At 47.1% G+C, this 15,237-nt stretch overlaps 1 protein-coding gene across 2 annotated transcripts in view; it reads right to left on the reverse strand.

The window, feature by feature from the left end:
• Positions 1 to 155: 155 nt before the first annotated feature.
• DDX42 (DEAD-box helicase 42) overlaps positions 156 to 15,237 on the reverse strand; it is a 95,888-nt gene continuing 80,806 nt past the window's right edge. For both annotated transcript variants that reach the window (XM_029573675.1, XM_029573676.1), the window contains exons 17-18: positions 15,048 to 15,146; positions 156 to 3,187 (exon numbers count right to left, since the gene is read on the reverse strand). In XM_029573675.1, the coding sequence (XP_029429535.1) occupies positions 2,432 to 3,187; positions 15,048 to 15,146 (855 nt within the window). In that variant the 3' untranslated portion in view covers positions 156 to 2,431. The remainder of the gene's footprint in view (positions 3,188 to 15,047; positions 15,147 to 15,237) is intronic.

Raw genomic sequence — 15,237 nt, forward strand, 5'->3', positions numbered from 1 at the left:
GAAACAGGGTTCAAAAGTCAAGTAAAAAACAGGAACCTGTATCAGTTTAAGTATGAGAATTATATGCTCTTATCTGCCATCTATTATGTATGTTACTATGTTACAATTCCTTAATAAAAAAAAAGAATACAGAACATATGCTACATACACCCATGTTCAGTTATAAAACATTTACTTAGCTAGCAGGAAGTGTAACACACTTGAATAAAGAAAATTGTACAATGCTACAAAAACTTGATACATCTTTTGGATTTGTTTTCCTTTTTAGAAATATGTAGGAGAGAGAAAATAAAAATTCAGCAGAACAGCTTTACCAGTTGTTCATCCTAACTAACAGCACAATAAATCAAAGCAAAAGTAAAAACAGGCAAGACGTATTATACAAGGATTAAAAAACAAAAATGCTGTAAAAATGTTTTACTGTTAATATTTTCTGTTGTAGGGGGAGGGGGAAGGCAGAAGGAATAGTGATTCATTGTGTATTTCATTTTTGTTTGTTCATATATTTTCAGCAGAAGATATCCCAGAAATCCTCCTCACTATGTTTGCTATTGCTCTGCTCTGTATACTTCATGTACAAGTACATCCTTCAACTAGTTCAACAGCTGGAAATTTTTTTACTAAGCTATTTCAGTGCAGTCAGGTGATAACCACTTCTTTCAAATCTGCTGAAAGTTTTTTAAACATTGAAGTCTGTAAAACAATTTTCAGTGGATTTTATAAGTTATTACTGTGTCACACAAGCCTGCACAGTAATAACTTCTAAAAAAGATTCCAACTGATGAACTGGTTGACAGGCACACTTCAGCATGAAATGGTCCCCTTTTAAGGCTACATGCTCAGCAATACCAGTTATGGGCATTTTACCCTCTTATTTCCCCATGAAGAGAAAAGCTGCACATGAGGCAAAGCAAGTGCTAATATCTGCCAGCACCTCCCAGGCCCTTCATTTTCTCTCCTTTTTCAAGGGCTATATTGAAAAATACATCAAAAAAGAAGTTATGCTGTGGGGTACAAGAAGATTGCTATCACTGCACTTCCTTTGTGGCAGGAAGCATTGGGCTGCACTTCACGGTTCGGGGCGCTGAGCAGTCAGGAAATCTGTCCTGGCATGTAGACTAGCCCACATACACAATTCAAAAAAATGTGCTGAAAATACAAACCCCAGAAACTTGGGAATGACTCTTGAATTGGGGAAGTAATCTTTCTCGGCCACTGCATGAGATGACAGCTAGTGGGCAGACTCAGGATGAACATGTGCCAGATTCTGGAGGGAGCAGCTCTTCATGGCTTCTGGCTAAGGATTGTTGCTGAAATGGCTGGGTTAGAGAGAAGGGGATTAAAAACAGGGGGAAGTGGAAACCACAATTAATGAAGGCTCATGGTAACGCAATCCCAGGATAAGCTGGTTCTGACAGACAGAAAAGAGAAAGGAGGTGAAAACTGCTCGGCAAACCATTCTCTGACCAAAAGTCTCCATTCCCCTTAATACCTGGCTCTGCTAAACTAGGCTGAGTTCCCAACTTGCACCTTTCTTCCTCAGGCTACTTTAAACTGGCACATCCTATGGGAGGGAGTAGCTGGGCACTGATCTCTTGGCAGTGCTTCATGACCAGCCAAAGAGGACCAGTCAAGTATTTGCCACCTTTAAGGCTGCGGCTGATGACAAAAAGGAATACGGATTCTCTCACGTGTGAGTTTTACAAATGGGAAGATGTACGGAGGCCTTGAAAGGGAACAGAAATATACTTTCCTCTCCTCCTCCAGCAACTCTCCCAAGCCCTGTTACTATCATGTAGCATTCTGACAATTTATATTTGTAATTACATAATAAATGCAAACTAGGATCCCAGGATGCTTTTGGCCACAAGTTCTAAATATTCTAGAACTGGATAACTCAATTGGAGCGGGAGAAATAAAAGGAGGAATGGATTCCTGAAGGATGAACACAACAGATAATACCGTACAGGACAATTTACTGATAAGTAACACAAACGTGCCTGGACGGACCGGTTACTGTTGTCTACACTAGCCACAGGGCATCCTAGAATCCCCCTCCCCCGGATGCTGGTTTTGTAAGATACGCAGCACACGGAGCAAAGTGATATGCCTGTGACAGTTATATCTATTATTCTCCTACAAGAAGCAAACTGTAAGATGCTTTTTATAAAACACAACTCCAGAAACAGAAAGCGGATGCAGATTTTCAATGAAAGCTTTGGGAAAAGGTTTACTTGGACATAAAAGCATTATGAAACACAACTGCAGCTAACAGAGCATGTCCATGGATCTTGCCAAGTGAACCAGAAGAGATACATGTATCTTATTTGAATCTTCGTTTGTTGATGATCAAAATGATCAGCAACAATGGGCCTCAGAAAGGATACCAACCTTCACAAGTACCAAAGACTTCCAGTGTTCACCTGCAATTTTAACTGTCCCATCGGCTTTTCTTGCGTTTTGGAGGCTCAGGCACCACAAAACCGTCCGCCTTGCTGTCCCGGCTGCTCCCGCTCTCTTTTCTGTTCTCTCCATTTCTGCTGTCATTGCTGCTCCGGCCATCCCCATGCCGGCTGCTGCTGGAGTGACGGCTTTCACTGTGGCGGTGGCCTTCTCCGTGCCGGCTGCCACTGTCCCCATGGCGATAGTTGTCGTCGTGGCGGCCACCATCCCCATGGCGCTGACTGTCACCGTGGCGACCACCACCACCGTCCCCATGACGTTGGTTGTCACCGTAGCGACCACCACCACCACCACCACCACCTTCCCCATGCCGCTGGCCATCACTGTGGCGACCACCACCACCATCCCCATGACGCTGGCCATCACTGTGGCGGCTGCTGCTTCGGTTGTCACTGTATCTATCACGACTGCTTCCACTAATGCCACCAGTTTCCCGGCTCCCACTGCCACTCTCTCGAGTGTTACTTACAGGGCTAAGGCTGGGGAAACCTGGAATACTGATCGCAGGATATCCTGCAGCCACACTGCTCAGGGTCCCCATGCTGACAAATCCTGGTATCCCTTTAGCAGCTGCAACAATTGCATCATTGGTGCTGGTACTGGATGAACTGGTTGGTATGGAGCTCAAGCTGCCGGCACTGGTCCACCCGCTCGCATTGCCAGCAGCACTTCCTGCCTTCTGGTTGGTAATGCTGGCTGCAACAAAGTGGGTCTTGTACTGTGACTGTCTCAAGAAAATAAAATGACATGATACATCAGTGCTGTTACAAAACAGGAAAGTCCTGAACATGCATTATGAATTAAGAGGATCTCACATTTAAAAACGTATTTGTTTAGAGGAATGGAGAAAGCAGCAACAAATGTTGAAGGCCCTCATAGACCAAGGCTAATATTTGCTTAAATAAGCATGCCACCATGCAAATTTTCACTGTTACACTACATAGTACACTGTCTTGTTTCCTGTGGTGGTTCAGGGTAGATTCAGTGGTAAGAGTTAGAAAATTCTGCAGCAATTCTGTGGTACATTTGCATAAATTTGCATCACTTTTCATATTAAATATAAATGTATTTTGTACAATAAAAATCTTGCTTGTGTCAAAGGAAAATTGGTTTTTACCTGCTAATTTTCGTTCCTGTAAGTTCCCTGGGTTGTGTCACCAATCCAGCAGAGGGAGGCAGAGAAACATTCTACTGACTCTGACGTATACCCTGGGGTGCCACCTGCAGTCCATCAGTATTGAACGATATCAAAGCAGAAATCTAACCAATAAAAAACTAACTGGCTATCTAAACACTATAATATACTTCCAACTCACAAATCCTAAATGGAAGTAGAATCCCAAAGAACCGTGGGAATAAACAAGCAAACATTAAAAAAGTAGACAACATGAAAAGCGGTTGATACACCAAAACAGTGAACGAGCGGACTCTTCTAAGAAAAAAGTAATTGCTATAAGGAGACTTAAAAAGGGCGGGCCTCTGGACTGATCCATGGTACTACAGGAATGAAAAGACATGGTTTAATGGAACAAAGTCAGCATGGCTTTACCCAGGGCAAGTCTTGCCTCACAAATCTGCTTCACTTTTTTGAAGGAGTTAATAAACATATGGATACCGGTAGATATAGTATACTTGGATTTTCAGAAGGCGTTTGACAAAGTTCCTCATGAGAGGCTTCTAGGAAAAGTAAAAAGTCATGGGATAGGTGGCGATGTCCTTTCGTGGATTGCAAACTGGCTAAAAGACAGGAAACAGAGAGTAGGATTAAATGGGCAATTTTCTCAGTGGAAGGGAGTGGACAGTGGAGTGCCTCAGGGATCTGTATTGGGTCCCTTACTGTTCAATATATTTATAAATGATCTGGAAAGAAATACGACGAGTGAGATAATCAAATTTGCAGATGACACAAAATTGTTCAGAGTAGTTAAATTACAAGCAGATTGTGATAAATTGCAGGAAGACCTTGTGAGACTGGAAAATTGGGCATCCAAATGGCAGATGAAATTTAATGTGGATAAGTGCAAGGTGATGCATATAGGGAAAAATAATCCATGCTATAATTACACAATGTTGGGTACCATATTAGGTGCTACAACCCAAGAAAGAGATCTAGGTGTCATAGTGGACAACACATTGAAATCGTCGGTGCAGTGTGCTGCGGCAGTCAAAAAAGCAAACAGAATGTTGGGAATTATTAGAAAAGGAATGATGAATAAAACGGAAAATGTCATAATGCCTCTGTATCGCTCCATGGTGAGACCGCACCTTGAATACTGTGTACAATTCTGGTCCCCGCATCTCAAAAGAGATATAATTGCGATGGAGAAGGTACAGAAAAGGGCTACCAAAATGATAAAGGGAATGGAACAACTCCCCTATGAGGAAAGACTAAAGAGGTTAGGACTTTTCAGCTTGGAGAAGAGACGACTGAGGGGGGATATGATAGAGGTGTTTAAAATCATGAGAGGTCTAGAACGGGTAGATGTGAATTGGTTATTTACTCTTTCGGATAGTAGAAAGACTAGGGGGCACTCCATGAAGTTAGCATGGGGCACATTTAAAACTAATCGGAGAAAGTTCTTTTTTACTCAACGCACAATTAAACTCTGGAATTTGTTGCCAGAGAATGTGGTTCGTGCAGTTAGTATAGCTGTGTTTAAAAAAGGATTGGATAAGTTCTTGGAGGAGAAGTCCATTACCTGCTATTAAGTTCACTTAGAGAATAGCCACTGCCATTAGCAATGGTTCCATGGAATAGACTTAGTTTTTGGGTACTTGCCAGGTTCTTGTGGCCTGGATTGGCCACTGTTGGAAACAGGATGCTGGGCTTGATGGACCCTTGGTCTGACCCAGTATGGCATTTTCTTATGTTCTTATGTTCTTATTAGCAGGTAAAAACCAATTTTCCTTTCCCTGTACGTACCTGGATCAGTCCAGACCCTGGGATGTACCAGAGCTGTTTTATTTGGGGTGGGACCCAGAGAGTCCCGCTCGGAAAACACTCTCTCCGAAGGCTGCCAAACGACTTCCAAGTCGCTGCCTTACAAATCTCCTGAGGAGAAACTAGTTGACATTCCGCCCATGACGTAGCTTGCGACCTAGTGGAATGAGCCCTCAAACCTTCTGGAAGATCGACGAGCCAGAAGATGTATTTATTTATTTAACACTTTTTTATACCGACCTTCATAGTAATAACCATATCGGATCGGTTTACATTTAACAAGGGTATAACTGGCTCATAACTAAAGTAAGTAAAACAATAGAGATGAATAAGGCAAAGTTACATTCAACAAGGAGAAAGAACTTGGAAGCTTATGTAGCTGGAAGGAAGTAAAAGGAGGTGATAATCAAGAAAATACAATAGAGGATACGGGTTAAAGCATAAGGTGCTTTAACCTGGAGGTGCCATAGTCCATCGTTCATGAAGATCAAAAACCATCGTCCAAGTAAGAGAAGGGCAACTAGAAGATAAGCTGACCAAATGGTTTCTTTTAACCAACGAGCAATTGTAGCCTTGAAAACATTATGACCCTTACGAGGACTGTGGACCCAGAACAAAAGGGCTGTGGACCCAGGCATTTAGGTAAGGTAAAATTAGTAAGTAAGGTACTAATCAGTAAGGTAAGGCATTTAGGCATATAGGGTGAGTGAGCCGGGCCCCCCGGTATCACCCCTGCCAGGAGTGGTTGCAGGGTACAAAACCTCCCAAACTCCAGCGACCTCAGAACCAGGAGGGATAGTCCCCCCAGGACATCCCGACCTCCTGGGAAGTAGTGAAGCGGCTGGTAACAAAAATTAGACTTTAATTTAATTTAAATTAAAAAAAAAAAAAGAAGGAACAGCCTCTCACAGACAAAAGACATAGAAAACCTACTAAAACTAATTCCTAAGCTATCTGACCAGAAAAAAAACTACCACAGACTGCAGGGTTAGGCACGTCCACCTCTGCTGGGAGACAGAGAAATACTGATGGATTGCAGGTGGCACCCCAGGGTATACATCAGAGTCAGTAGAATGTTTTTCTGCCTCCCTCTGCTGGATTGGTGACATAACCCAGGGTCTGGACTGATCTGGGTACGTACAGGGAATATAATTTATTTAGCTCTTTTTTGGCTTTTATTGGAGGGGATCTCAGTTATTGATACTGGGGAGGAAAAGGTCAGAGAGATCAGGGATGGAGGTGGGGAGTAGGATGCACTGGAATCGGCTTGGGAAGCCAGGGAGGGCAAGGAAAGGAAGATCTGGAATTGGGGGTCAGGGAAGGGGAGACGGACTAGATTCAGTGAGGAGATGTATCCCTCCCCTAAATCCCCCCTCACCATCATCAGTTTATATGTATTCTGCCTTACCTCTTCTCAGAGCCCATAGCTGATTACAACAGTAATCTCTTAGCCCTCTCACCACACCTGTCCCTGGTGCCACCTCTTTCACTCCCTACGTCCCTGGTCAGACACAGTGTTGCCAACTGACTCCAGATTTTCAGGACAGATTAATCTAGTCCTGGTTCTACCTCACTGCTTGCATGAGTGTAGCCTTACCTCTCTCAGAGAAATCAATAGGGACACCAGAACCATAAATCAAGGCAGGAAGTGGGGAAAAACCAAAAGTGGATCAACCTGTCCTGAAAATCTGGAGCCAGTTGGCAATTCTACGTCTTACAATACCCACTCCGGGTGCCAATCCTCTCTCTTTCTCTCAGAGAAATCTCCTCTCACTCCCACCTTCAGCAAACCCTCTTTACCATGAATGAGCCAGCAAGAGGAGGAGAGCAGCAACGTCTCAGGCCGCATCCTCCTTCCCTGCCACTGGGATCTCTAGCTGTATTTTGGACCATGCAAGAAACCCTAGTGCTACATGGTGAAAGTGCGAGTCTGGCCCTGGTGGCAGAGGCTCCTCTCTTTCTGCCTGTTGGTTAGCATGGTAAAGAGGTCCACGTGCATGCCCAGTCATCTGCTGCCTCCTGCCTTGGCAACTGGTTTCCTGTGATTTCCTGGGAAACTGGCCATTTCCGTGGCAAGGGATGAATTTTGCAGCCCTTCCTGCTGTATTGCCATGCTTATATTTAGTAACTACTCAACAGATCACAATCCATACAGGTTCTCCACACTTTTTTCTTCTTAAAATTAAATTTCTCATTGACTATACAATGCTGAAATGTGAAAAAACCTTCCAAGATAAGGAGAAGTGATAGGAACCTGGCATTATAACAGCCAGAAACTGGATGCCATTATCTCATACTGTGTGCATCAGAAATGTCTTCTTGAGAAATGGCTACATAGAATGCAGAGATACTCAAGCTTCGCTCCCCACTAAGTCACTATCACAGTAAGACGCATGCTTAAGAAAAACATCCTTGCAACACCAAATTAAATAAAAGCTCCATTTCACTCTGTGGAGTTCAAAGCATTTTGTAGTGTATGAGACTGACAGGTTGAATACCAGCATGAAAAGAACAAACGGTGTGCTGCGAAGTATATTTCAAGTGGTCTGGTAACCAAACAGGAGCCAATCTGTTGTTATAAACACAGCAATTTTAATCCAAAGCAGGGTTGATATTTAAATACAAGTCAGTCCCCCGACACGGAACAGTATTTTGCCAAGGCTGCATCGGGAGGGACGGCTTACATCAACAGCATTTTAACAGGTATCTGGGAGAATGAGAATAGAAACAAAGTGTAACATTTAAAATACAGATCAGAAAAATGGCAGCAACACTTGAGTCACTCTCCATGCGGCCGGTGTTCAGCCTGTCCATGGTCTTGTAGTCTATTAGAGTTCAAACATCCTAGCACAGGCAAAAAAAAATCCCATCTGAGAGACACATCCCATTGTGACACAATGGGAGTTATTTATGTGATCCTTTGTCCATGTAACCTCCTGCATATCGGCAAAACTACCCGCAAACTGAAAACCAGAATCTTTGAACATTGTTCCTGTATTCGAATTCCAAATTAGAGGTTCCCTTGGTGAATCACTGGTTGGAAAAGGGTCACTTTGAGACTGACTTGCTCTGTCAGTTGTGCTTCCTTTTAGATAGTTACAGCCCTTGCCTAAGTTATGTTGATATGGATTCAAATCATATTTCTCAAACCGGTTATGTACAGGAAAATTAGTTCTTACCTGTTAATTTTCGTTCCTGTAATACCACGGATCAGTCCAGACCGTGGGTTGAGCCTCCTGTCTAGCAGATGGAGACAGACCAAAACTGAAAGGATATCCAATATCAGGACAGAGCCTATCTTGCAGCCCTTCAGTATAACCAGTGTCAAAGCAGAAAACAACAACGTGAACAGGATCAAGCAAGTAACAAGAAGGCTCAATTGAGCAACTCAATAACATTGGGAGAAAGTTCTTTTTTACTCAATGCCCAATTAAACTCTGGAATTTGTTGCCAGAGGATGTGGTTAGTGCAGTTAGTATAGCAGTGTTTAAAAAAGGATTGGATAAGTTCTTGGAGGAGAAGTCCATTACCTGCTATTAAGTTCACTTAGAGAATAGCCACTGCCATTAGCAATGGTAACATGGAATAGACTTAGTTTTTGGGTACTTGCCAGGTTCTTATGGCCTGGATTGGCCACTGTTGGAAATAGGATGCTGGGCTTGATGGACCCTTGGTCTGACCCAGTATGGCATTTTCTTATGTTCTTATTGCAAGGAACTTTGTAGAAATAAGCGTTCTTGCATATACTTGGTTCTCAACAACCAATGCTTTCGGTGTAATCGTCCGGTGTGCTATAGAAAATAAAGTACCAACTTCTGAGAATCTGCAAAAACAAGCTTCGAGTGGACAGTATGAAAAGAGAAACAGGGAAGGGCTTCTGGACTGATCAGTGGTACTACAGGAACGAAAATTAACAGGTAAGAACTAATTTTCCTTTCCCTGTACGTACCCGGATCAGTCCAGACCGTGGGATGTACCAGAGCTTCCCTAAACCGGGTGGGACCGAGACAGTCCTGCTCGAAACACTTGCCGACCAAAAGAACCAAGAACCGGTGCTTGCACATCCAGACGGTAATGCCGAGCAAAAGTATGCAGGGATGTCCATGTAGCTACCCTGCAGATTTCTTGCGGAGAAACAGACTGGCTCTCCGCCCAGGAAGTAGCTTGAGAACGCAACGAATGAGCCTTTAAGCCCTCAGGAACCGCCCGACCTTGGCAAAGATAGGCCGAAGAAATCGCCTCCTTCAACCACCGAGCAATAGTAGTCTTAGAAGCCTGTTTGCCCTGATTGGGACCACTCCAGAGGACAAAAAGATGATCCGAGACCCGAAAGTCATTGGTAACCTGCAGATAGCGAAGTAGAACCCGTTTGACGTCGAGCCTGCGAAGATCGCCCCCAGCTGTTCCTGCAATCTCCTCTGAAGAAAAACCTGGAAGCTCCGCCGACTGGTTGACATGCAAAATGGAAATAACCTTCGGCAGAAAAGAAGGTACCGTCTTGAGCGAGACTTCTGAATCAGAAAAACGCAAAAAAGGTTCCCAACAGGACAATGCTTGGATCTCTGAAACCCGCCAAGCGGAAGAGAGAGAGACGAAAAAGACAGTCTTAAGCATGAGGTCTTTTATCGTAGCCCGATGGAGAAGTTCGAATGGAGCCACACAGAGAGCCCAGAGGACGAGATTAAGACTTCACGATGGGCAAGTAGAGCGAGCAAGCGGTTGCAGGTGTTTGGCTCCCTTCAAGAACCGAATCACGTCCGGGTGGCCCGCTAAGGGATGACCCTTGACCCATCCGAGGAGAGAGCTGAGAGTGGAAACTTGCACGCGTAGGGAACTGAAAGAGAGACCCTTGGAGAGGCCCTTCTGTAGAAAAGAAAGAACCAACGAAACCGGAGCTGAGCGAGCTGAGACCCCCGACTCCGCACAGTCTCAAAGACTTTCCACACGCGCACATAAGCTAGAGAAGTTGACTGCTTCCACGCTTGTAACAAAGTGGAGATAACCTCCTCCTTATAGCCCTTACGCCTCAGGCGTCTCCGTTCAAAAGCCAGGCTGCTAGACAAAAGCAATCGGCCTGGTCGAAAAATACGGGCCCCTGCCGAAGCAGACGAGGAAGATGGCCGAGCCGGAGAGGTCCGTCTGTCGCCAGGTTGACGAGATCTGCGAACCATGGTCTGCGAGGCCATTCGGGTGCTACCAGAACCATTGGCCCTCGGAGTTCTATTCTTCGGAGAACTTTTCCCACCAGAGGCCACGGAGGGAACACGTAAAGAAGGACGTCCGCAAGCCAGGGAAGAGCCAGCACATCCACTCCCTTCGAGCTGTGCTCTCTCCAGCGGCTGAAGAACCTGTTGGCCTTGGCATTGCCCAAGGTCGCCATGAGGTCCAGGTGAGGCGGACCCCACCTGTTGACGATCAGGTTCGTGGCTTCTTCCGAGAGTTCCCACTCTCCCGGATCGAGAGACTGATGACTGAGAAAATTGGCCTGTACATTCTCCTTGCCCGCTATGTGGGAGGCCACCAGGCAATCCAGATGTCGTTCCGCCCAGTCGAAGAGATGGCTGGCTTCTAGAGCCACCAGGCAACTGCAAGTGCCTCCCTGCCGGTTGATATAAGCCACGTTGGTGGAGTTTTCGGAAAGAACCCTCACCGCTTTGCCGCGTATCAGGGGCAGAAAATCCTGTAGAGTCAGACGCACCGCGCAGGCCTCCAACCGACTGATGTGCCAACAAGACTGAACAGGAGACCAGATCCCTTGCGTGGACTGGGACTGGCAGACTGCGCCCCAGCCAGAGAGACTGGCATCCGTGGTTACTATTGTGCACTGTGGAGTCTGAAGCGGCATTCCCCAGAGAAGATGAGGAAGCGAAAGCCACCATTGCAAGGCGACGACGGTAGAGGCCAAAAGCGAAAGAACTGCGTGCAACTGTTCCAACACAGGCTGTCAATAGGATAGCAAAGCTCTCTGTAATGGTCGCATATGAGCAAAAGCCCAGGGGACGAGGTCGATGGTGGAGGCCATTGAGCCCAAAACCTGTAGATAGTCCCAGGCCGTCGGGAGAGGAAGCGAGAGCAGATTCTGTACCTGGTTGATCAATTTGAGAGCCCGTGAGTGAGGTAGGGACACTTTGCCGATCTGAGTATCGAAGCGGGCCCCCAAGAACTCTAACACCTGGGAAGGCCAAAGATTGCTTTTGGGAAAGTTCACTATCCACTCGAGGGATGCGAGGAGAGCTAGAACCCGATCCACCGCCTGCCTGCAGAGACTCTCCGACTTGGCTCTCACGAGCCAGCCATCCAGATAGGGGTGGACTAGGACTTCTTTGTGGCAGAGGGCAGCCGCCACCACCACCATGACCTTGGTGAAGGTGCACGGCACGGTAGCAAGACCGAAAGGCAGTGCCTGAAACTGAAAATCCCAGTTGAGGATGTGAAAGCGAAGATACTTCTGGTAATCGCGGTGAATCGGAATGTGGAGATAGGCCTCTATCAGGTCGAGAGAGGCGAGGAACTCTCCGGGATGAACCGCCACGATGACCGCTCTCAAGGTTTCCATGCGAAAATGTGGGATCTTGAGGGCCCGGTTGACCCTCTTGAGGTCTAAGATCAGCTGAAAGGCACCGTCCTTCTTGGGTACCACGAAGTAAATAGAATACTGGCCGGTGCCAAGCTCTTCCTTCGGAACCGGAACAATAGCGCCCAGACTCAGAAGCCTGGTGAGGGTTTGTTCCACCGCGTCCCGCTTGAGACGGCCGCATGGAGAGAATACGAAGAAGTCCGGTAGGTCTCGAACAAAGTCTAAAGTGTAACCGTCTCGGACAATGTCGAGAACCCACTGGTCCAACGTGATCTTGACCCACTCCTCTAAGAAGTGGGAGAGACGACCTCCCAGAAGAGGGACTGAGGAATGGGTCAACCGAACTTCATTGTGGGGCGGGTTTTGGGGTGGCACGCTGAGACGGTCCCTCTCGGAAGGACTGACGCCCACGAAAGGGCTGAGACCAAGATTGAGACCGGGAAGAATAACCTCTGGAGGAGCCACCTCGTCCGTGGGGTGTATGTCTCTGCTGACCCCAGAAGCGAAGACAGGAGGATGTAAAGGATCGAGATTGTTTCGGACTGTCCTCCGGTAGCTTATGAACCTTGTTTTCCCCTAAGGAATTAATAAGCTGCTCAAGGTCCTCTCCAAAAAGCAACTTACCCTTGAAAGGCAACGTGCCCAATCTTGCCTTGGGGGACAGGTCGGAGGACCAATTGCGCAGCCAGAGGAGCCTTCTAGCGGAGACCACCACTTTCGCCTGGACGTGGAGATGGTCGTAGAGCGCATCTGCCCCATACGCTATGACGCCTTCCAAACGTTCAGCCTGCTCCGCCTCTGCAAACGGGAGGTCCTGAGTGCCGAGCAGTTGTTGAACCCACCTGAGACCTGCCAGCTGCATGAGACTGCTGCAGATAGTCGCCCGGACTCCCAAGGCCAGGACCTCAAAGATACGCTTTAGATGGGCTTCGAGCTTACGATCCTGTACGTCCTTCAGGGCGTCGCCCCCACCACTGGGATAGTGGTGTGCTTGGTGACCGCAGAGACGGAAGAATCAACAGTGGGAATCCTCAGCATGTCCAAGCAGTCCTCCGGGAGGGGGTAGAGCTTGTCCATAGCCCGCCCCACCCGGAGCCCCGCTTTGGGAGCCTCCCATTCCTGTAGTAGCAGCAACTTATGCATGGTGTGGAAGGGAAAAGCGCTTGCCGGAGCCCTGAGTCCCGCCAGGACAGAGTCCATATCCTTGGGCAAAGAAGCCGTAAGCGTATCCGCAGGGGGCCCCTCTAGTCCCAGCTCCTGGAGGACAAAGGGGATGAGAGGCTCCAACTCCTCCTTTTGAAACTTGCGGAGGACCCGGGATCATTCCCCTCCAAGGGGGGGAGTGCGCCCAGCAAATCTGTAGTGGGATCTGGAGTAACTAGGGGCGCCGGGGAATCAGGAATAGGGGACATCCCCAGGACCACCCGCACCCTAACAGGCCCTTGTGGCTCCGGGACCGGGAGAAAGGGCGGCGGAGTTGGGCGCAGAATTTTCGGCGGCAGGGAGCCTGGAGAAGGGTCCTCCTACTCCTCCTGCAAGCTGGCCAAATAAGATTTGTGCAGGAGGAGAACAAATTCTGAGGAAAATCGGGTCCTGGATTTGCCGGGGGGGGGGGGGGGGGGAAGAGAACGGGACGACTCCTCCTGAAAATTCAGCTCCCTAGCCCCTGGCAGCTCCGAATCGGGAGCTACCGAAATCCCTAAGATGACCGCCATTCCCGCGGTTTGCTGACCCGGGAACGGCCTAACCATGCGGGGGAGATTACGACCGCGGGTTAAATTTGATTGCCCTGCCAAGGAGGGACCCTCCTCACCCGGCAGGCATGCAGAGCCCCTCGCACGACGAGGGCTCCCACAAGCAAGGCAGGCACTTGGCCGCGGCATCCCCACCGAAGAGGAGCCACGATCTGAAGAGAAAATTACAGCTGACAGGAAAAAACTGCTGAATTACCTGCCGGAAGGAGCGGAGGCAGAGGAGTGAACCCTGCACGCTCCTCTGTGTCTGGCTGCCGGCTTGTGGCTATAAGTAAGTAAAAAAGTTCCCCACTGCTTGTAATCTGCTATTTCTTTCTTTTTTTACAAGACTGAAAAAACAAGTAACACTGAGGGGAAAAAGTAAGGAGCACTGAGCTCTCCAGGCAGCCGGGGGGGGGGGGGGGGGGGGGGGGGATGAGTGACTGGACCACCAGCATCGGTCCCCACACCAGGGAAGCAGTCTTGGACTTAGGCTATGCCCTACACAAGTCCAGCAAGAGCCAGGAGACGGAACCGTCTCCTGCAAAAAAGAAAAGAGATAGAATCCAATTGAAACCAAATTAATTTATTATTTTTTTTATTGGAATTAAACCCAAAAGATTACTACTTGCTTGATCCACAAAGGAAAGAAAACGAAAGGCTGACTAGCCCAGATCAGGAGACCGGAGGGTGAGCTGATCCATCTGCTGGAGACAGAAAAATACTGAAGGGCTGCAGGGTAGGCTCTGTCCTGATATAGGATATCCTTTCAGTTTTGGTCTGTCTCCACCTGCTGGACAGGAGGCTCAACCCATGGTCTGAACTGATCCGGGTACGTACAGGGAACTTTTTGTTTTACAATTCCTCTGTCGAGCCAATTTTTCTGGTCTGTATTGGGGTACCGAGTTATTTAAATATCAACCCTGCTTTGGATTAAAATTGCTGTGCTTTTACAACGCATTGACTCCTATTTGGTTACCAGAAATATACTTCGCAGCACACATTTGTTCTTTTCTTTGGATATCCAAATGTGATTTGCGCTTCCCTCCACAATTTTTTGTGAATATCACCAATATCATATCGTGACTATGACCGTATATTATAGCACACACAACTTCATATTCTCAGTGACTTTAAATGTTGGACCACACACACCAGCTTCACTGGGAATTCAGCTTGAATAAATCTGGACGAGAGCGGTCTTTCTTCAAGTACGTCTGAAAGAGAACTCACAATAATGGTGAATTGCCCACACTCCCCTTTAGAATCATGCAACAGAGCTCTGATGCTGCACGGAGCACTGTTCTGATGTAAGGTGAGAGCTGGTACCCACCTGAAATGCAGCTTTCATGGCTGAGAGTCTGTCTCCCATTGCTCCTGAAGACGGTTTGTATGCCTCATAGTTACTCATAATGCTGCTGTTACTACGGTCCTGAGTGAGGGAAAAAACCATAAAAACATGTGTATCATACTGGGTCAGACCAATGGGAATTGAAATCCATATCAGATTCTCTCAATGTATT

This window comes from Rhinatrema bivittatum, chromosome 12, assembly GCF_901001135.1.
Source record: "Rhinatrema bivittatum chromosome 12, aRhiBiv1.1, whole genome shotgun sequence".
NCBI lineage: Eukaryota > Metazoa > Chordata > Amphibia > Gymnophiona > Rhinatrematidae > Rhinatrema > Rhinatrema bivittatum.